Source organism: Elgaria multicarinata, chromosome 3 (genome assembly GCF_023053635.1).
Source record: "Elgaria multicarinata webbii isolate HBS135686 ecotype San Diego chromosome 3, rElgMul1.1.pri, whole genome shotgun sequence".
NCBI classification, from domain to species: Eukaryota; Metazoa; Chordata; class Lepidosauria; order Squamata; family Anguidae; genus Elgaria; species Elgaria multicarinata.
The window spans coordinates 129,448,076-129,472,237 of NC_086173.1; the positions used below are offsets into that span (position 1 = coordinate 129,448,076).

General features: G+C 41.5%; 1 protein-coding gene across 5 annotated transcripts in view; it reads right to left on the reverse strand.

The window, feature by feature from the left end:
* Nucleotides 1–24,162, reverse strand: part of CHL1 (cell adhesion molecule L1 like) — a 286,834-nt gene that overhangs the window by 104,583 nt on the left and 158,089 nt on the right. For all 5 annotated transcript variants that reach the window (XM_063121796.1, XM_063121798.1, XM_063121799.1 and 2 more), the window contains one exon: nt 683–867. In XM_063121796.1, the coding sequence (XP_062977866.1) occupies nt 683–776 (94 nt within the window). In that variant the 5' untranslated portion in view covers nt 777–867. The remainder of the gene's footprint in view (nt 1–682; nt 868–24,162) is intronic.

The following is a 24,162-nucleotide window of genomic DNA, read 5'->3' on the forward strand; positions in this document are numbered from 1 at the left end:
GTTTTGCACACAGTCAGTGTGCCTTTTCAGTGGTAGCCCTTCTCTTCAGGAATTCCCTGCCAAAAGATATATGGCTGTAAAGAGTACTTTAAAGAGAACTGTAAAGAGTACTTTAAAAACATACTTGTTTTCCCCAGGCATTTACATTTTTAGCCACCTTGGGAACACTATCTTGAAAGGTGGCTAAGACTTATACATAAACACACACACACACATACAGAGAGAGAGAGAGAGAGAGAGAGAGAGAGAGAGAGTATTCAAACTAGCAGTAATCCTTTATTAAATTGTTGGACTGAATATTCAAAGAATTGCTGGATTATATAATTTATTTTTATTATTAATACAACCATCTTAGGTTTCTGTATTATATCTGGGATATTCAACCAATTTTCGTTGGGCTGCTACTCGAAATTTGAAAATTACTTCACAAAAGACTCATACTCAAAATTTGTTTGGAATAACAGTCATTTGAATGCTAAGCCACCTGATTACATGTTATTTACGCTTGTTTACTGCTCTGCCTGGACCAGTCAAGAGTGGAAAGCAAGCTTATATTTCTGTCACATACGAATTCCCAAAAGGCCATGCTAGAGCATAATACAGCTCAAAATGGAAACAACACATTGGCAGAATTTAATCTGTTCTCCAGTATGAGAACATTCAGTAAATAACTACAACTTACCAGAAAGCGGTATTTCAATGGCTGCTGCCAAACTTAATACAAAGAGAAGCAGGCACACAGTAGTGATCCCTTTTGTGCTTAATGGCATCTCCATCTCTCTTCGGTAAACAGGGAGTCCAAACAGACTGAAAGGTGGCTTGCAATTCTCCTCTTCTTCAGTTTAAAACAGCCCTCAAGAGTGAAGCCTGGAAATGCAGCAGAGAGAGCCACATAAATAAACTCAAGGCATCAGCTCAGCAGTAATTATGTTAGGAAAATAAAGAAATAGTCAAGATTTATAAACTGAAGCATAAATCATAGTAACATACACATTGTAATTTATTCTTTTTTCCCTTCTGATCCCACATTCAGAAAGGGGTGGGGGAGAGAAACAAAATCAATTACACCACAGAAATCTAATTACTATTTTTGCTTGCATACAAGAGAAAACATTAGGAAAAAATGGTCACATTTGTAATGGTTTCCATTCATTTTTAAGAGAAATGCAGCTTGGAAAACAGTAACAAAGTACCATGAATAACCTTCTTCAGAACTCACCTTTCCATCATCTTTCACTTTTGCTCTTAAAGCAGGAAAATTCACCCCATTTGGTCCTTTAACACAGGCTAATACCACAATATCAAAAGATTCAAGGTCTCTCCTGCCACACACTATTACAGCTATATGTAAAGTTTATGTGTGCCTTATATGTACAAAGCAGTGAAAGGCCAAATGTCAGCCAACGTCTGATATACAAAGCAAATCTTAGAACTCCAATAAACATTTAAGAGGTCTTGATAAAAATGTTTCAAAACAAAATGCAGTTTACATACCATAAACAGCTTGTTATTAGTATCTTGATTATTTAGCAAAGTACAATTCAATGCTATACATATCTACGCAGTAAAGTCTCATGGATTTCAATTGGACTTATTCCCAGGAAAATCAGAACAGGATTTCAGCCTTAAGAATTGGCTGACAGCAGTTTTTTGTGAATGTTGATTTTCTCAAGTCAAAATTCCCTCACCCAAGAATTTTAGTCAGTAACTTTGGATTAGTCACTATTATTCTAATCTACTTTACTACTCTATTACTCTAACTCTGAGCTCTTGGAAGAAAGGTGGAATAAATATGTAATAAAGAACAAAAGAAATGTCAGCATTTCACAGCCACCAGCATTGCCAGGGGGAAAAAATAACCCAAGACCAAGGTAGAAACTAGTGGTGTAGCAACTGATGCAAGGTCAGGTGACCATCTATTCCAGAGTATCTTTTCCGGATTGTAATTTGCACTGCGGAGAAGCAGACCTACCTTTTGCACTTATTCTACACAGGAAGAAGGCAGCCAGCCAGAAAGTGACACTTATAAAACCCCAGAGAGACAGTGAGAAACAGCTGGCTGACCAGCAATTATTGGGAGGGTGTTACAGGCCATTGGTTTATAACTGGGTAGAAATTATGGAGATCTCAGCAGTTTTTTGACTCGATGCCAGAATTAAATGAGAGGGGCTTTGATGGAATTTCATATTAAGGCTTCCCTCCCTCCCTTCTCCCCTTCCCCTTTCTGTGGTAAGGATCAAAGCTGAAAGTGAACTGAAAAGAGGATGTGAACCAGAGCAAATTCAAACTGGATTGCAGTATAAGCACATGTACAGAATGTAAGACTTGGACAAAGGAGACCTGAATTTATGTACAGCCATGGCCCTTACTTGGTAGACTTGGGTAAGACCCTGTAGACCCATTGCTGCTTCCCATCTCATCTCCACCCTGTAAATTGCAGTGTCACTGCCATCACCACTACCACATCTCATCACTGCATGTGGGTACAACTAGTTCTGATGCTTTTATTATCTTGTCTTCATACCCTCATGCTGGTGTGTGGAGCCTGTTGCTTCTGTTAATGCTGCTGCTGCCTTCCCCGCTCCTGATGGTGCAGCTGAATATATGGCTCTGCACATGTAGACATTAAGAGCCTGAGTGTATGTGCACACTCTTAAATGTCTTGTTCTTCTAGCACAGTCTGAGCCCATGGTGGGCCCTCCTAGGCACACGGGCAGTTGACAGCTGCCAGATAATGTCCACCTCTTGTGCCAGCAAGATGCTAACCTATACACAAAATGGAAGAACTCTTGAACACTGCCCTAATCTACATAGGGAAAACACATGATAATATTTCGATGAATAAATCCTCCAGATTGAAATGAAGCATCCTATGGCAATAACTAAGTAACAATTCTTCAGTTTTTCAGCACAGCAGGCTTCTATCCCCAAATCTTTTACTTTTTTTTCAAAAGGGACCCACTGTTCTATATAAAGAGGTTTTAATCACTAACTAGGGCCATAGCTAGACGGAGCAAAATCCCGGGGTAATCCCCGGGATCGTCCCTGTGTGTCCACATGACCCACATGGGATCCAAGAATCAGGGAGGGATGATCCCTCCCTTGCCTGGGGATCTCGCCCTACCCTTTAGGCCCAGTTTTTCTGTGGTCTCCGGCTGAGCCCGAGACCGCAGAATGTGTGGCCGGATGCCATAGTTTGTCCCAGCTGCTCATGGTTCCTCGCGAGGAGCTGGGACCCACATATGGGGCACAGAGCTCCTCAGAAGCTTTGCGCCCATCAGGGGCGGGGAAATGTCTTTTTTTAAAAAAAAACTTATCTTGCGCGCACGAGCGCTCGTGAGCTCTGGTCTCTTTAAAAATAAAAATAAAAATGGCGGGCTTTTAGAAGGCGTTGCATGCCATGTGTAAACAGAGGGGGGATCTCACGATAAAAACAACACAAGATCTTCACCCCTCCGTCATGCAATATCAGGTAGGTCTACCTAAGGCCACCGATTCACATTGATGTCCAAGATTTGCAGCAGCTTCAAACACTTTCCAACCTCTAACTCAACCTCACACTAAACCATTTCCTTTTTTCAAAAGCTTTATGGCAAATTATATGCAAATGGAAGAACATTTAGTACTGTTCCAGGGATGTGTTTCAGCTATGATTATCTTAGTGTTTAGTGTAGCTCAAAATGGCAGCGTTACGTTAAAAAAACACATGCAAATTTCTGCTCCCGCACATAAGAGGGAAATGGTAGTGTTGTGACATATATATTTTTTTGCAATTTGAGAGACATTTTAAACATGCCTTTCTTCACAGAGAATTTACCTCAATCAAATATTTTGGTCATCAACAAGTTACTCATATTTTTAGTGTAAAAGAAGATAAAGGGAAGTTCAGTCCTTACAGAGTTTCTACTCCAAAAGCACATTCGGCTATCCTTGCCACTAATGTGGGGATGGCTAGACGGGAAGAGAACTACCTTTTGATTATCACTGCATGCAGGGCAGGTATCAGGGTATAGTTGGGCTGAGGTTTATACCATGCAGGGAGCCCTCTGCCAAATCCTAGAGCCTGATGTGTGCTGTTCCTCTTTGCCGCTGCTGTTTTTTCACTTGCACTCTCTTGAGTGTGTGAGCAATGGTAGGAGCAAGGAGAAGTACCTGCCTCTACCATGTACATTGATGGTGCTATATAAATAAATAAATAATAATAATAATACTCACTCTGCCTTCTCTGTCTGGGCAATGGTGCAAAGTGGGCTCACAGAAGGACAGTTGTGGCAATGGGAAAACCAAACTGAACCTATGGAGGACAACTTGTTTTGCTCAAGGGTCACCTAACACACTGTGCACACATGTTCAGCGATCATGTCGGGCAAGTTGGATTATCCACAACAGCTGTTGTGCTGAAATTCAAAACAGCGTGGCAATAATAAATATTAAAAATCCTTCCAATCAGCTATTCTAATGTTTATCGTGGAAATCTGCTCTTATTAGAAGAGTATCCAGCGAGCATTTCATGAAGAAGTTAATGAAGTTGTTTGTTTAAGAGTGTCTGAATTGGAGAGGGCACCCTGAGGTGCTAAATCAGCAAAAGGTCTCCAGATCCAGTAAAATTGTCTCCTTTCTAAATATTTTTAAAAATGTAGTGAATGGTTCTTTCTTCTCTATATTTTTCTTCTTTTTGCAGCTAAAGGGTTATAAAAAAAGGAGATGATCTGAATTCACTGTGGATACTTACTTAGAACACTTTACCTCCAATACAGTATTTTACTGTACCCTTCCACTAATAATAAATACTGATTGCTTTGAGGACAACTCATTTGTTTGTTTAATGAGATGCCCTTTACTTTTAGCCTGCCAATTTCGCAAAATATACTAGTTTATTAAAGAACCATGCCATTCTTGATTTCTGTACTGTACATTAGCTTTTCAAGGAGCACGTACTAAAAATATTGGACAACTAAATAATACAGAAAATATTAAAATTCCATTTATCTCTTAAAGCTCCTGAGCAATTTTCACTACATATAATTGCTGTATTAAAAAAAGCTTATAAATTCTTAACAGCATGACAAGCCAAAATCTGAGATTACAGTTCTGCCGCTAGAAAACTAAATTATACTGTACCACTAAATATAGCCGCCATCTAAGCTATTTTCCTCTTTGCTATGCACAACACCCATAAACAAAAATACTCAAAGCTAGATCTTCTAAGCTTTTAAACAATATTGAAATAATTGGATTTTCCCAAGTTTCACAATAGTTAATACTAATACATGACCTTTTCTTTAGCTAAATTCAGATTTAATTTTCCAGTGGCTCATATGTTAAAAGGCCGTTACATAAAAGTCATTGGCAATTATAAATTAGAGCTCCAGGGCTACCCTGAAAGATAAAATGGCAAGTTAATCCTTGGAAAATGATTTCTGGTTTTGGGAATTAAACATGGTGTTTATTTAATTAGAGGGCCCATAGCTTTAAGAAGAGGAGCTGTAGCTCAGTGGTAAAGCACATGGTTTGCATGCAAAAGGTCACAAATTCCATCCTGGCATCTCCTGATACTCTGGAGAATGACTCCCAGTCAGTCCCAATGATACAGGGCTTGATGGCCCAATCGTTTGACTCGGTATAAGAAAGCAGCTATTTTACTAAGCCTTAGCACACTTAGGCCAAATCTACACCTTGTGTCAAATCGTTATGAATGTGGTGGTGGTGGGGGGAAGCACGGGTATGTGTGTGACGACACTTTGAAAGTGGTACATGGAATGTACATTGTGCCCCAACAGTTATTGGTGCATTTCAATACTACTATAACACAGTAGTGTAGATCTAGCCTTGGTGTAGACTCATTGCAATCAATAGGACTTATGTCACTTATGACATGTGGATGCTGTTCTATATGGGTATTACTCAATATATTCTGTAAAATGTATTAGTCATTATATTGGAGCCAGTGTGGTATAGTGGCTAAAGTGTTGAACTAGGAGTCAGGAGATCCGGGTTCTAATCCCCACTCAGCCATGGAAACCGACTGGATGACTTTGGGCCTGTCACAGTCTCTCAGCCCAACCTACCTCACAGGGTTGTTGTTGTGAGGATAAAATGGAGAAGAGGAGGATTATGTATGCCACCTTGGATTCCTTGGAGGAAAAAAGGTGGGATAAAAATGCAAAAATATGTTTTACTAATATTATATTTATACAATACAAATATATTAGTAAAATAAATTAGTGAATAGATTTGCGAAGGATTGCATATATTTACAATGGAAAGGATTGCTTTGTTCCTGATTGTATTTCCAATAGTTTTATATGGTTTTAAATAATTATAACTTTATATGATTGCAAACCATTTTACAAATTGATTGTCTATGCATTTTGGTTGTGATCTAAGCTGTTTAGATCACGTCAGTATGAACATGGCAGCTTACTCATCTATTATGTTTATAAATTCCTTCCCCATTTCCTGGAACACTGAGAAATTCTGAGGGCAGCACTCCCTGAGTTTGGCTTTCTTTGGAGGAAAGAGCATAGAACATGTTTCTAATATTTTGTTTATCTACAAATGTACCTGCGAAGCCTAAGTGGAGGCAAAGAGCTTATCTGCTACAGCATGTCAGAGAAAAGCATTCTACATCCAAACATGCCTTTCACATCCAACTAACTTTCCGCCTCTCTCTCTCTCTCTGGCTGTTTCTACACGGGCTGGTCACGGCCGATGCACAGGGACTCCTGGGAGCAGGGGGGGACGTGCGTGGGCTTTCCTAGGGATAAATAATCCCTGGGTAAATCTGATTCTTCCCACAGCCTCAGGATCGTCCCGAGAGCACGGGAGGTGTGGCTGCCCATCCCAGATTCTTCCCTCTTCTTTGTGAGTAGCAGGGAGCAGTACAGGGAAGGAGCTGGGCCAGGAGGAATTGGGGGGAGGGGGAGGGCCTTCCCCCCACACACCTCTCAATGGAGCGTGAGTGTGCTCCAGCTCCTGTCGCTTTAAAAAATGTCTGTCTCCACTCGCATGACATCCCTCCTCCCATCCAGGATGTCACGCTGGCCATTTGGACACTGGGGATGATCTCAGAAGGAGGTAAGTCTGGGATTGCTCCCACCCCCCCTACACTGGGCTGCTGTAGAAATGGTCTCTCTCTCTCTCTCTCTCTCTCTCTCTCTCTCTCTCTCATCTTTGTATCCCATGAAAAGAATTCTCTTTCTTCACACACATACACACACCCCTCTCTCAACCCTCTCCCCTTAGCTGCAGGGTGTGTGTGTGACCTTCTACCCTCTGATACCTATCACTGTAGACAGGGCTGGTATCAAAGGTAGGCATGGTTGAGGCCCCTTACCACAGCAGGTACCACCAGGAATTGTTCCACCTCTTCATTATTGCAACCTGCTTGTTCACCTGCCTCTTGCTCTGGTCCAGACAACTGTGGTGATGAGAAAGTTTCTCACCAGTGCCTGAGAAAGAGGATGAGAAACAACAGCAGCTGGCGACAATGGCGGCGAGCTAGTGACAATGGCGCTGAGGGAGGGGACCCATTGAAGGTCTCTTGCCGAAGGGCCCTCAAAACCCTGGAGCGCGCTCTGGAAACTATTAGCTTCCATTGAGAAAACACCAACCACCCATGCTGGGCCATAATTCCTCCATTTGTTCCACAAAAGGGAATGGCAGCCAGCCATAACAGTGCTTTACATAGGACTTGGTGGATAGCAAGCAGGCATTCTGCAAAGTCGTTTGTCTTAGAAAGCACATTTCACATAATACGGCAACAGCATTATAGATTTTGTTTCTTGCTGTACCTCCTAGGAGTTTTATCTACATACTCAGGAACCAATTATGAGTGGCACTGGGAAAGGAGGCATAACAGCAACAAGAGTAGGTGCTTCCAGATCAAGCTCAGGAAAAAAAGCTTCTTCTTCTTCTTCTTCTTCTTCTTCTTCTTCTTCTTCTTCTTCTTCTTCTTCTTATTATTATTATTATTATTATTATTATTATTATTATTATTATCATTTATATACTGCCCCACAGCCGAAGCTCTCTGGGTGGTTTACAACAGTTAAAAATGGTAAACATTAAAAAGTATACAAAATTTAAAAAACCATCAGAAACATAAAACAACAGTATAAAAACAACAGTATCCATTTAAAAATGGATACTGCTTTTAACCTGTTGGTTGTCTTACTATGGTTTTAATTTTTGTGAACTGCCCAGAGAGCTTCGGCTATTGGGCGGTATAGAAATGTAATAAATAAATAAATAAATAAATAAATAAAACAATTCTGGGGTCCATTAAAAACAAACTTAACGTTGTTAAATGCTGTTAAAATGCCTGAGAGAAGAAAAAAGCCTTGACCTGGCGCTGAAAAGATAACAATGTTGGTGCCAGGCGAGCCTCATCGGGGAGGTCATTCAGCAGTTGGGGGGCCACCACCTAGAAGGCCCTCTCCCTTGATGCCATCCTCCAAGCTTCCCTCGGAGTAGGCACTCAGAGGAGGACCTTAGATGTTGAGCGCAGTGTACGGGTAGGTTCATGTCGGGAGAGGCGTTCCATCAGGTATTGTGGTCCCAAGCCATGTAGGGCTTTATTGGTTAAAACCAGCACCTTGAATTAGGCTTGGAAACATATAGGCAGCCAATGCAAGCGGGCAAGAATCGGTGTTATATGCTCTTAGAGAACAGGAAGCAAAAGGGAACTGTGAGGCTATGTTGTCAAATCTGAATGGTCAGGATGGCAAACGGGCCCAATAAAGTAGGCCATAATCTTTGAATGAACCTTTATCACGGAATGAATGAAGATGAGATATTCGGGATATGAGTCTCACAACAGCTCTATAGAGTCTTAGCTAGGCTCTTAATTCTTGCCCTGAAATAACTTGTTGACCTTTAATTCACATGTCCTTTTTTACTCCCCTCATGAAATGTCAGAAATAATCACCTTCTTCTCCTCATCTATTAAATCTGGTCGAAGCCTTACTTTGTTGTTTGCTTTACTCCATGTGCTTAGCCAATGCCACATTATTCCAAGCTACCATCCTCTCAGGCAAAGTACCCATTTGTTGGAATTTCTGGTCATTTCTGCCTCAGGTCTCTACTAATTTCCCTCTTTCCTTGCTTGGGGTTAGCTTGTAAACTGACAGAGAGGAAACAAGAGCACAGCAGGAGTGCCATCATGGTGGACAGAGTAGGTTCCCTGGAGTTATGATACAGGTTATACAACTCTAATGAAGGGGGAAAGACAAATGTGCTTTAAGGGAAGGTCTAAACCACTCCTGACCATCAAGTCATTTATTTGGGTAACTTGGTATGATCTCATTCACTCATTAGACTACTGCTGGAAATAGAGGCACCAGTGTTTTAGGAAAACATAGAGACTTGGAATTCAAATGCTTCAATAAAAGGCACTGTTGTCAGAGGAAAGTGTCCTTAGGCAAACATTGACACAGGCTCATTCACACAGCCATGATGAAAACAAGCCATACTGGGTTGGTTAATCACTTGCTAAGCTGCGCTGCTATCGACAGATGATCAGATACTCACTGGTTTGCCATGGTTTGTCCTCACACCACTCCCAGCACAAATCCCAGGGTCCATACTCCTACTAAGATGAGATTGTCCGCCAACAACAAGCCAACAACAAGCTGGTAGTTTCAGGGCAGCTTGTGCATAGTTAAAAACCCACACTTAAGTCATTGCGCAGAGTGCAGGAAAACACAACAAGCCACTCTGAAACAAGGCTGTTTGGGTTGTTGTGTGAACCAAGACACAGAGAACCTCTTAGATCCATCCTAGGGCATGTCTACACTAGTCCTTATGTCGGGGATCATCCCAGGATCATCCCTCTGTGTCCACATGCTGCACAGGGGATCCCGGGGGCAGGGAGGTATGATCCCTCCATTTCTCTGGGATAAATGGGATGGCTTTTAGCCCAATTCTTCCTGTGGTCTTGGGATCATCCCAAGACCACAGGAGGTGTGGGCGCCCGTCCCGGCTTCCTCCTTCCTCCTTGCAAGTAAACATGAGGAGGCGGGATCCAGACATGGGGCATGGAGCTCTTCAGGTGCTCTGTACCCATCGGGGGGAAGCGGGATTGAATTTTTTATAACTTACTTTTTCATTGGAGCACATTTTAGCTCATCTGTCTGTAAAATATAAAATAAAAAATGGCGGATGCGACTTCCTTCCTTCCTCCTGGAAGTGACTTCACCATCTACTTGGTGTTTTTCCTCCTATTCTCCCTGTCACCTGCCTTTTATAATGCTTGATGAAGAGACTTGCACATTTTTTTTTCTGATTTATGGTTGGCCTAATACAGGTATTACTGCAACAATATTTATTTTTGAATGTTGAAAAAGATGAGATGCCCCGAGCTCCAGGATACTGGTTAAAAAAATAATAGCAATTCTTTAAGCCCCAGGATATTGGTTAAAAAACAAATTAAAATGCCCGCACTCAACCCAAGCTCCAGAAATGGGCTCTGAGCAATAATTCTTTTTTAAAACAGGACATGCAGGTGATAAAAGCAAGGTTTTCCCCGCCCCCATATTTTACATACAGTTTGTTACTAATCTCTGGCTCCTCAGGAAAGGACAGAAAGAAGAAGATTGGTTTTGAAGACAAACACACACATGGACACAACACTCAATCTCTCTTCCTCTCTACAATGTCTAAATAATATATTATTATTATTTGCAAATGTTTGCTACATGGTGCCACTGCTCAGTTGCTCTCCTTCCTGCTCTCCTGCAGAGAGTCAGTCAAGTAGACCTGCAAAATGGCACATTTTCAAAAAGAAGTATGATCACCCTTTGGAGAGGAGGGTGGTGCAATTCGCTGCTCTTGCCATTCTGCCACCTGATGTGCCTGCACCAGGCTCTGTCATTATAGGACCAGCCCTGAATGGTGTTGCACAAGTTAAGCAACAACAGAAGAGGTTGAAGATAGGGAGTTGGGGCACAGAGGGGGCAATGGGATTGGGTGTTTGGCATACCACTACCACCACCACAAAAGGCCAGTCGTCCCTCATAGAAGCTACTTTACATTTTCCCAATGGCAGTTGCCTCCATGTGTTAAGGCATTAGGACACAGTGGCTCATCAAATTGATTATACAATTTCCTCTGTAGCACAGCAATCCTTTTTATTTCTTTTTTTACTTTTTTGAATAGATGAAGAAAACTGTCCGGTCTGCACGGGAAACCATTGCATAGAAACAGCTTGCTATATAGAGGCAGCAACCACAGGGAACAATTTAAGATGTTCTTGACTCAACATGATGGCTGTTCTGTGTGCGCTGGCCCTAATTTCAGGTCTTTAAATAGCCTGAAATTTAAGCCCATACATTGGTCTGAATGCCAACCCTACTGAGAAGCCAGATGTCCTATCAAAGAATAATTCGTCTAACTTGCATCTTTGGTCAAATAAATCAGAGACCAGTAGCAAATGGGATTGGACTAATATGATGAGTAGCTTTGCGCCTTAAATAAAATAAACAGAATATATATACTTTACGTACGTTCATACAAGTTTACATGCTTAATTTGTACTTTATTGCCAGTTTATTTGTCCATCTTATCCCTTCTGGGTGACTGAGTTCTCTTTAATATCACAACTTTGCTGAATATGTAAATATGTATATCATTGCATATTTTGAAACTACTATTTCGTAAATATGAAATATTCCATCACAGCACATTGAAGTGACATTTGACTTCTTTTCACACTAATCAATCATATTCTTTTGACATACAACAAACATTCCCCTGTTCCCTTCTAGCAGTTGTTAAAGGATATGAAAATGTAGATGAACTTTTTTATTATTATTCCCACCCACCTACACATGGATGAATATATGCCTATTTTGCTACTCTCAGCATCCTCAAAGGGTAATTGTAAGAACTGCTTTGTCAGTAAATATAATTAATTAGTGTGGTTTGGAGCATCAATGCTGGTTCTCAAAACAGGGCTTTATAGGAAACATTGGAAGGTTGTTATGCCAGGACAATGTCTGCAATGGAGTGTCAAATGAATATGCATTAACCAAGCTTAGCATAGCTTGTCATTTATAAAAGTGTGGCCTTCAAGACCTTGATGACATCAGTGTTATTTCTGCCAGCTGAATTTTAGCAAGGCTGGCTGCATACCAAAATCTTTCTGAGGCGCAGAGCCATAAGGCAAACTAGTTTACCTCCCACACCGTATGTTACTTAACTTATTCTCTCTCTCAGCTCAACAACTCTTCCTTGCAGCCGCTGCTTCAACTTCTCCAGCTGCATTTCTGGCAGTGCCCCAACTTTGGCTCTATTGATCACATTGATGCTTTGATGCTATGGATTCCCTCAATCCCAGACTATGGCACTGAGAAGGAGGAGCAAGGGCTCACATATTTTGGCTTGGCTAACTAGCCAGATTTTATTTTGTATATGGGAAACCGTGGCACGCACAAGATGCCTTCAGACGTATCAGTTATTTATTATTGGGGCTGTGCATCACCGTGGGCCAAACTACGGAATCCAAACCAAGGCAAGCCGATTTGGCCTGCCTCGGCTTGAATACAAGGCAGTACCAGGTTGGTCCGAGGCTCCCCGAGTTGAAGCAAATCAGGTCTGAAGTGCCACAGGCCAATTCAGGGCAATCATTTTGTGGTAGTGCCCAGGATACTTTCATACATTGCCAAATATGCCCACTTTCCAAAAAGATTGCCTACCCCTAACTTACAAGAAACACAGAGAAACAAAATTTGATTTTCAACAAGTAATATAGGCCCAGGTTTTCCCTGACTTCTCAGGAGGTTATGCAGGCCCAACTGCTTCTACTAGATTCTGCCCCCAAAATGAAAGCATTCCATTCTATTCCCCTCACATGATCTGCTATCACTGATGCCTTCTGGAGTTGCCTGTTAAAGAGGCAGTAATACAATACCTTACTTCTGGACACCACCAATGTATTTCCCTGTATCCTCTGGGCTTAGGAGGCAGATAAGGGCTTCTCTTGTTTGTGCTGTGCAGAAGGGATGCTTGCTATTTCTTACCTGCTCAAAAATCTTAGTAGAAATGAGACCTGCAAGTAAGGCTCTGTGTGGTGCCAGGTCTCCTGCTTGTCAGAGAACTGGGAGCACTAGCCCCCGGCCCTCTGACTAGTAGATCTGTAGATATCTGGGAAGGAGGGTGGTTAATTCAATTTCTGTTTGTTTTAGCTGTTTACACAGCAATCTTTGGGGCTTAGCCTAAGGGCTAAAAGAGACATTACTTTAAAGGGAGAGGCTGCAAGCTACATCTTTCTTGGATTATTGCCCCCGAGTAGGCACAGAGGACCTGATCCATATTGTGAACTAAATAAGGGAGAGTAGGGGCTCTTTAACTCCTCCTCCTCCTCCTCCTTCTCCTCCTCTTCCTCCTCCTCCTCCTCCTCCTCTCTCTCTCTCTCTCTTTCTCTTACACACAGACAGACGTGCACGCACTCGCGCACACATGCACACATTATGGGCCTGACCTGGATCAGGGGCCCTGCGGCATTTTTATTGTAAAATAACGGTCCGTAAAGCAAATGGATCAGTGTTTTCCATTAGAAATGGCAGGCACAGGGTGGGTGCGATCTGAATCAGGTCCATAGCTGTGTTGGGGTGGGTGTTAGGGATTAAAGCCCCCTACCCCTCCAGATCCGCTGTTCCTACTCTAGATTAACAGAAACAAAGCTGCTAGCTATGTCTTTAAAGCAATGTCTGTTTTGGTCCTGACTCTGAGTTAAACATTTGGTCCCATCCTCATAAATAGATGTCACTTTACCATTTCAGTTTCAACACCTTCAAACAATCTGTTCTCTCTGTATTTCAGACAGAATTTTGAATCATTCACAGCTTGGAAAACCTTTAGGAGTGATATGTTTCTCACACAATCCCTCATCTAAAACTGCTAGAAAGAGGAATTGTTATAAATAAATATCTTCTTGATAAGTTGCAGATTCTAATATGGAGCTGTTTGGTGACAAATTTGTGCCAATTTGCTGTGCATTTTAATCTCTACATTGTACGGTTTTAAAATACAGCCCTATTACAGGCTTGTACTATTATTTCAACCTGTTCTTTTTGTGTCTATTAAAACTGTATATAAAATGGTTGCTATTTTCAACACAGCCATTGTTCTGCCCTTATGATTGCCAAAGTATCTGACAATTTTGATTGGATTCTCTTTGTACTTATCCACGCAGAACAGCTGTCCTACAAAAGGACATTTAAGGGGCCTATTTCTCAAGGCATACTTGCCTCTTACAGAACACTGTTAGCTGACCCGGAAAATGTGACATATAATTGACACTAATGTCTGTTTTTATCTTTTCAGTGGCTGACTCTGGCATGCTACATATTAGCATGCATTCCAAAAGAACACGGACACTTCACCTTCAACAAGAAAAAGGGCGAAGACAGACATAATGTAAAAAAAAAGGATGCTCACTGTGCATTCTGCAGGTGCACTAGAAGCATGGATTTGCGGTTGAAAAGATGGAAGCGCAGCAGCACACCGAATGCTCCCTCAGCCCGCCATCTGGCTCATTCACTAGCTACTTCTTCCTTCAGCTGGGAAAAAGGTAACAATGTACTTTGCAGCCAGATGCCCAATACAGGACGATGTATTTGCTGGCATGCACATCTGTCTTTTCAGCTGGAAGGAATGGTTGTCCACCCTAATGGAGCTTTCAAGTGTTACACTTACTTCAAATTGTGGGTAAGCATTCCAAAATAAATGTGAAAATAAAATCTACAGCAGCTTCCCCCAACCTCGGGCTCTTCAGTTATGTTGGACTACAGTCCCCACAACCCTTTTAGCATGGAGATGATGGGGTTGTACTCTAACACTTTTGGAGAGCACCAGGTTGGGGGAAGCTGATCTACAGGATTACTAGTGCTCTGCTAGTATTTTAATTCAATAGGTTGTCAATGGCCTGCTTGTCTATAACTTCCTGGGTATATTTCCCAAGTCTCACATGTTCCATTTCAAACCCCATTCATCATGGAACCATGTCCTGTCTGGCTCTTAAATGCTTCAGATATGACACATCACTATAATTTGCTTTAATCATTAGCTGCACCTTTGTCCTAATCCTGTAAATGGATAGGCACCTCCCTAAATCTGGTTACCTATCCATTGAAATTCAAGATGTTGTCAATAAAACCACACGTATTGATCATGGTCAAACAAAGATGTAAGTTTAAGCCAAGTTCCCCTCTTAATGGGGAACTGTGATTCGTGGGAGTGGAAGGCAAAATAACAAGGCGTGACAAGAAAGTTGGATTTAAATCGGGCCATATTTATTAAGTTCAGTGAAGTGTGATGGAAGCCTAAGCAGGCATCCTGACTAGGGCACTGACAAGGCCATATTTGGGATTGGGGAGCCATTCATATCTTGATAGGTGACGCTCCTATGTCACCACCCATCCTGATTCCCCTTTTGGGATAGGGAGGCCTTCTGATGTCACCCCCCTCAGGTTGCAAAACTCTGAGTGGGTGAGGAAGATTGGAGGTCATCCTTATCCCGCCAGCTGGTACCATGAGACTCCAAGCTGAGGGCCTCAGGTGTTACCAATCACCACAATGGTGCTTAAGAATGCTCACCAACCCTATCCTTACTCCCAATGCCTGCATACCTGCCCCTAAAATAAAATGTGACTGGATTGTACCACCAATTAGCCTAGTTATTGTTCCCTTGCTGTCTTACAGTGTGAAGTAGGTAAAAAAAACATGTTCTAAATGATTGGGAGCAAAAAGATCCTATTTGGCCCCCCGAGGGGCAACCGGCGAACCCACATTGTCTACAGGGAGGGAGCCAGCAGTGAAGGTGGCTAGGAGGGGCACAAGCCCTTAAAAAGGGGCTCAGACCCCTCCCAGCCCAGTGGCACCATGTAGAGGCCGCCAATGGTGAGCCTCCATGCCTTGCCCCTCTCGCCCCCACCCACAACTGTTTCACCTTGCCCAGGAAAGCTGGGCGTGGTTGTAATGCCTTTGTGGAACCATGCAGGCTGGCAGAGAAGGGAAAGGCTGACAAGGCGCAGTTGCACAGTTTCAGTGACAGCATCTCCTTCCCTGTGTGTGTGTGTGTGGGGGGGTACTACTGAGCCAATCAGTGCATTGATGGTGGGGGGCTAAAGAGGTGTCCCAGCTGCATGGTTGCAGTTGCTGACATCTTTGGAGGTTGCTGATTTCCCAAAGAGCAAATCCGTGGGGAAAAGAGATCACTGAACTTGCAAAAAACGTTCCAGAATATGAGTTCACAAGGAGTGAGATTACCTGTCTGCCCATAAAGCAGGAGCAGGCAAAAGACTTCAAAAAAGCCAAGCAAGAAAGAGCAGCACTGCTTCCACTGCCATCAAGACGAGGATGGCCTTTAAGTAACTTTAAACAAGGTTTTATTTTCTGTATGCACTTTTAGGAAAGCCTATCAGGACTTCATTGTGCAACCTGATATTTAAGTCAAGCCTTATGTCCTTCAAGATCAGATCTGTTTTCTGTACCACAAGAGCTGATCATTCTGCTGGACACACCAGTCTTGTCAGAGTGCATTTACTCAAGTGATACTAAGCTGAAATCAAAATATGGCTCCATGTCACAACTACCTGGAATTCTGATACTAATAAACAGTTAATGAGGTGTGAACTCTGACTCTAAGAAGAAACATGCACACACTACAATCACTAATGCTTCCCATAGAGTCTTATTTCTGAAGATATAGTACACATCTGCATATACCATGTTCTTAATGCACATCAGCACATAATTTGAGTTCTGACTCAATATGGCCTGAACCAGAAACTGGCATTAAGCACAAATCTAGATCTGGCCAGCTCTGCTCCTCTTCCAGTTCCTGTTCCTCATCTGTCAGTTCCTCCTGCAAATTTCTCTGTGTTTCCTTCGGTCTCAGCTGATGAACTGTCTACAATATTGCGCTCTTCGAAGCCTTCCACTTGTTCTCGTGATCCGATTCCTTCTTGCGTCTTTATTAATCTTATCCCTGCTATCCTCCCTTCCTTGCTTCATATTATTAATTTTTCTCTGTCCTCTGGTTCATTTCCTTCTGCTTTTAAACATGCTACAGTCTCTCCTATTCTCAAGAAACCCACTCTTGATAGGCTGTCTCTGTCTAACTACCGACCTGTCTCTTTGTTGCTGTTTGTTTCAAAGATCCTGGAGCGTGTGATCTACTCTCGTTGTCTTGATTTTCTTTCTAGTAACTCTGCTCTGGATCCTTTTCAATCTGGATTCCGTCCTTTGCATTCCACTGAAACAGCCCTTACTAAGATTACCAATGATCTTCTTACTGCCAAGTCTAAAGGCCATTATTCCGTTCTTATTCTCCTTGATCTAACTGCAGCCTTTGACACGGTTGATCACGATCTTCTTTTAGATTCCCTTCATGACCTTGGATTTTGTGGCTCTGTCTATAACTGGTTTGCCTCCTATCTAGCGGGTCGCTCTTTCAGCGTGTTGGCTAATGGCAGCTCGTCTTCTTCTTTTCCCCTTTCAGTAGGGGTTCCGCAAGGCTCGGCGCTTGGTCTGTTGTTGTTTTCTTTATACATGTTGCCCTTGGGTAATCTTATTCAATCTCATGGCCTCCAATATCATCTGTATGCCGATGATACACAATTATATCCTTCATCTCCGGATCTTTCTCCTGATGTTCACGATCGTATCTCGGCATGTCTTTCAGATATCTCAGCTTGGTTGCTTCATCGTTGTTTGAAACTTAACATGGCAAAGACAGAATTGCTTGTTTTTCCTCCTAAACCTTCTCCTCATCTCTCATTCTCTCTTGCTGTCAATGATGTTACACTTACTCCAGTCAAGGAAGCTCGTAGTCTTGGCTTTATATTTGACTCCTCGCTCTCCTTTATTCCTCATATTGAGGCAGTAGCTAAATCCTGTCGTTTTTTCCTGTATAATATTGCCAGGATTCTATCATTTTTGTCTGTCTCTTCTGCCAAGACTCTTGTTCATGCATTGGTTATTTCTCGGTTAGACTACTGCAACCTTCTTCTCAACGGCCTTCCTTCTTCTCACATCAGTCCATTGGTTTCTGTTCAACACTCTGCTGCTAAGATCATCTTCTTGGCTCACCGCTCTGACCATGTAACTCCACTTCTGAAATCTCTTCACTGGCTTCCAATTCACTTCAGAATCCAATATAAACTTCTCCTGTTGACCTACAAAGCTTTTCACTGTCTAGCTCCTTCCTATCTCTCCTCTCTCATCTCACACTATCGCCCCGCTCGTGCTCTTCGCTCCTCTGATGCCATGTTTCTCGCCTGCCCAAGGGTCTCTACTTCCCTTGCTCGGCTTCGTCCATTTTCTTCTGCTGCCCCTTATGCCTGGAACGCTCTTCCAGAACATTTGAGAACTACAAGTTCAACCGCATCTTTTAAAGCTCAGCTAAAAACTTTTCTTTTTCTTAAAGCTTTTAAAACTTGATTTTGTTCTGACTTTATACTGTTAGTTTTACCCTACCCAGTGCCTGTTTACCCTACCCTGTGCCTGTTTGCATTCTCTTCCCCTCCTTATTGTTTTATTATGATTTTATTAGAATGTAAGCCTATGCGGCAGGGTCTTGCTATTTACTGTTTTACTGTACAGCACCATGTACATTGATGGTGCTATATAAATTACTACTACTACTACTACTACTAATAATAATAATAATAATAATAATAATAATAACATTTGTATCTTTAGGCAACTTGGTCTATGACACACTATTCCTAGAGTTGGAAGACCTAAAGATGGTAGCGCACATGCTGGTAACTCCGAGGCTCGACTTCTGCAATGCGCTGTACATAGGGTTACCTTTGTGCCTAGTCCGGAAACTTCAACTTGTGCAAAATATGGCAGCCAGTTTGGTCACCAATACACCTATGGGTGACCATATATTACACCAACTTTAAAATCACTTCACTGGCTTCCAATTAGTTTCCGGGCGAAGTATAAAGTGTTGGTTATTACCTTTAAAGCCCTGCATGGTTTGGGTCCAAGTTACCTACAGGATCGCCTTCTCCCATACAATCTGCCCCACACACTCAGGTCCTCTGGGAAGGGTTTACTCCAGTCAACAAAAACCCGGCTGACAACCACTACCCAGAGGACCTTTTCTTCTGCCGCTCCCAGATTGTGGAATGGCTTGCCGGGAGAGATGTGTCAACTTAAGAGTCTTCCGGAATTTAAGAAAGCAATAAAGACTGATCTCTTCCAGTAGGCTTACACAGTTGAATTATAAGATGCCTTTTAATAATGTGCTGTTTTTAATAATGTATTAGTTTTATATGTTTTAATTATTTTATGCATTTGTGTTGGACCCCTCCTTGATATAGACGGAGAGGCGGGTAAGAAATATATTATTATTATTATTATTATTGTTATTGTTGTTTATATACCACCCCATAGCTGAAGCTCTCTGGGTGGTTTACAAAAGTAGTTGGTTTCAAGAGGAGAACTATAAGGACTATCATCCGTACCTTTTCGTTTTGTGAGGTAATTTTTCAGATCTTTCTTTGTAGCTCCTTATTCTATTACCATTACAATCCCTAATAATTTGGGTTGCCCCCAGTAGCGCTAAATCTCTGTTGCACAACTAGTGGGTCCCACTTGCAGAATGGTCTGGTGTAAATATCAGATTAGTTAAACGCATCCCACTTCTGATGTTACATGCACAATAAAGGTTCATAGATAAAAATGAATGATTAGCTTTTAAACACTCTGGTGCCATGAGTTATGCTGCTTGAACATTATCCTTCTTAGTGTTATAATTGCTAGAAAAAATGAGATTATGGCATTTGTTTTAAAATTGACTAATTAGTGGAACCACCGGTAACACAAATAATTATCTGCAACACTGATGTACTATGTGCCTCGAAGGTCCACAGCAGGGCCCCTAGATCACTGTACTTCCCCTCTTTTCTTCTTTTGGTTTCCCACCAATCAGTTGTAATATTCTGCTTCTACAAGCCTGCTGTTATACAAAATTCAATCTTGCTTTTCATGAATAACAATAGATACTTGGCACCATGCCAGTGATGTTATAATCTGTTACTCATTTTCTGCAATATTTCTCAGCATCACTGCCTTTCCGAAGTCCAGGCCTTCTTACCAATTTTGGAAAGACAGCACAGGAGAAAAATAAAGAGTTGGCTGGTCAAAGAGGCAGACTTCTCTTATCTTCCTTTTGGAACAAAAGAGTTGTGAGAGGAAACCAATAATTAGCTAAGCTACAGTTTGAGCTGAATCCAGAACAAAGGAATATTATTAGGGATTGTAATGGTAACAGAATAAGGACAATCTGCATTTTGGGAACAGGGCATGAGGAAGCTCCATCAACCTGCCCCATTCCAGAAAAGAGATTTCTTTGCTCATTTTGGGGCTTAACACCGCTAAATCTCTGTAGCGCAAGGAACGGCCCACATTTGTGCAACAGAATCAGCAGAGCTGGCTGCTTGTGGAATGGAAGTAGAGGTGGGCCCTGCTTGCAGATGGTCTGTACTGGATCCTTCCCATTTGTTTATATAGATATTTTGCATATTATACACATTTTTGTGCATGTTTTCCCCTATTATCAATGTTAATTTTTAGATTTGGAAACTGCATTGCAACATTAGGGAAAGTGCAAATATTGGTGCATTACCAAATTTGGACACAGGATTCTCAGAAGACTGGAAATTTGCTGCATGATTTTGACCTAAGGACATAGGATTTTACACATGCAGGCTATATTCATACAAGTTGTCCCTGTGTGAAGGTCAGAAACAGCAGAGGTGAAGGCAGTACACCAGCTTCATGTGAAAGGCCAGATCAGATCTTTCAAATAATATCTGAATTGGCACACGGACTGTAAATAATCATAAACAATACTACTTCTGATTTGCACATGGGGTATTTCCATACTCGCCAGATTATGCAACCATGTGGACTACATGGGGTATATGAGAAATTTGCAGGATTTTAATTTTTTGGCATTTCTAATCAGCAAAGGTTCTAATGGCATTTTTTTCTCACTTCCAGCTGTTGAAGCACGTCAACTGAATAGATCTAGAGTCAATTACAATTTCATTCAGCGGATCAATAGGAAATAATTATTATTTAGCACAGTATGACAAATACACAGACATTGCAAATTCTATCATGCCAGTGATGCTAGAAAATAGGATTTGCAGTTAATACCAACAGCAGCTTTTCAGGAAATCCACATATGCGGTGATGGAAAATGTATCTGTATACATTTTCCATCACACTTGGAGCAGTCAACTTCTCTTTGCCTCCGCTTGCTTGCCCTGTATATTATAATGAATTTGTTATCAATTGGATTAGGATGATAGAAACTTTTTGTTATGTTTAAAACCCTCATATGTTATATTGTTTCATCAACCCTCAACATCACTCCTCTTTTTTCAAAAAATGTTTAAGCTCCAAGCCATGAAAGGATTAATTCTACTGGGACAAATACAGGTTAATAGATATGTGTATATGCAACAGAGATGCAGGCTATGACACATCACAGGATAAGTGTCTCTTAGGCCCTTTCTACACCTAAGGGTTATCCCAGGAAAATGAAGGGATCGTCCCTGCCTGCTTCCGGGATCCTCTGTGTGTCATTTGGATGCACAGGGATGATCCTGGGATGATCCCGGGGGAAAAGGCAGGGGTAGAAACGGCCTTAGACTCACCATTAGTGCTGTGCCAAAAAATTTGACCATTCCATTTTCAACATTTCGTGAGGGGTTGGGGAAAAAAATGAAAAGTCAGGTGAAAGACGCTGGGAGAGGTGAGAATTTTGGAGAATTTCCTCCTTAGGGAGGTTTTCCACATACCTTTTTAAATGTAGCCAGTTGTTGATGGATCTTTCTTTCTTTCTTTCTTTCTTTCTTTCTTTCTTTTTCTTTCTTTTTCTTTCTTTCTTTTAAAGCACCCCTGGCATTTTCAGGAGCCCAGCAGTGCTTACTGGATGCTTTTTGGAGAGGGAGAGGTTGTATGGCCTCCAATAGGCATTCACTAAGAACTGCTGGGCTCATCCAAATGCTGGAGAAAGGGATTATTTGTTTTTTGAAAAACTAAAAAATAGGAAGAAGGGTCCTCAACAACCAGCTACATTTAAAATAGGTAAGTGGAAATCTTGTCCCCCTCCCCAAGGAGAAAATTCTCTGAATTATCCCTCATCCCTGAGAGAGAGAGAGAGAGAGAGAGAGAGAGAGAGAGAGAGAGAGATGACTCTTTTTTAGGGAGAGAGAAAGTTTCTGAAAATAGGGGGTAGTTTTTGGCCCAGCACTACTGAACATAGATTGATATCAGTCATGTGACTCTTTCATGTGGTCAACTAGTTTGTAGTTTAATTTCACCTTGTAAATCTAGTGGCATTCCACATCCTGACTGATGGCAGTGGGGCACTGCATTGCGGATATGTTTGTAGTAGCCAGAAAAGCAATAGCTCTGAAGCTGTGATCTTTCACCTGGAAGCTCCTCCGTTTACTCCAGATGAGTGTTGACTGGTTTTGTTTAACCCAATGGTGAGGAAAAGGCACTCTATATATTCCTAGTCAAAACTATACACAGAGTGCTCTCAATTTAAAAGCACAATGGGTCACAGTGTGAGAGCAATTCTCATGCCATGAAAATCGCCTGACTACAATGGTTAGCATTTTGTAGCAAGGTTTCCCATTTGAGCGGTGATTTTCACAGCATGGGGTTCATGCCTGCTCAAAAGACATGCCTGTACCTCTTTCAGCATAGCACCAAGTACAGGGAGTAAAGGGAATGTTATTAAATGGCAAAGGAATGACTTTTCTAAACACACACACATCCCAAAATAGCCAATATACCCATAGGAATCAGTGTACGTGCTGCTCACAATGCTTTGAAAAAGCTTTCTTTTATATTATATTATATTATATTATATTATAGTGTGTGTGTGTGTGTGTGTGTGTGTGTGTATAATTCAAAGTCAGGAGTTAGATGGTCATCCTTTTGACTGCCTTCCCATTGACCAATTCTCATGAAACACACTCCATTGGAAAGCTCCTGACACACAGATTCCATGAACAACAATGGTTTTCACTGTAATTCAAAATCAGCAGTTTATTTATGTCTATAAAGGCTTTCTTTTTTTAAGAATTTGGCTATTTTCTATAACAATGTATTATAAAGTTTTGTTTTTAATAACAAAAAATGGCAAGAATAATTAAACATAATTGGAGCAAAATGAAATGTGAACACACAAAAAAGTCTTGATACACCTTTATAAACACAGGTGCAGATCAAAGTACAATGATATGCCAGTAACATATGGTGTGCAAACAAATCATGAAGTGATTAAGAAACACCTACAATTAAAAGTAACCCAGTCAAAGTTTAGTTATTGCTCAGAAAGGAAGTCTGTAGCTGTAAAAGAAAAGAAAAGCATTTTAAAAATCTCTGTACACCTTTATAAACACAGGTGCAGGCCAAAGCACAATGATATGCCAGTAACATATGCCCTGTAAACCAATGGTGTAGGAATTAAGAGACACCTACGGTTAAAAATAACCTAGTTGGAGTTTAGTTAAACTTTTCATTAGATTTGATTTTTCTCCATGAACTGTGTTCATGGGTAATCAAGTAATTGATTACCCAAGCAAGCTTATATTCCCTTAGGAATTAGTACACATATAGCCCACAATGTTTTGAAAGGTATCTCATATTTTTGAAGTGGTGTGTGTGTTTTAAAACAGAATTACCTTCAGTATATTGCCTAATTGGAAATTTGAATAAATTTTGGTATGCCACAGAGGCAACAACCTTATCCACCTTGTGGATTGTAAGAACATAAGAAAAGCCATGCTGGATCAGACCAAGGGTCCAATCAGTCCAGCATTCTGTTCATACACTGGCCAACCAGCTGCCTGCAGGAAACCCACAAGCAGGACATGAGTGCTCCCATTCATGTTCCATAGCAACCGATGTATATATGCATACTGCCTCTAATACCAGAGGTAGCACATAGCCATCAGGACTAGTAGCCATCCATGAGTTTTTCCAATCCCCTTTCAAAGCCATCCAAAGTGGTAGCCATTACAACATCTTGTAGAAGGAAATTCCATTGTTTAAATATGTTCTGTGTGAAGATGCCTGTCCTGAATCTCTAACCAACCAGCTTCATGGGATGAACCCAGG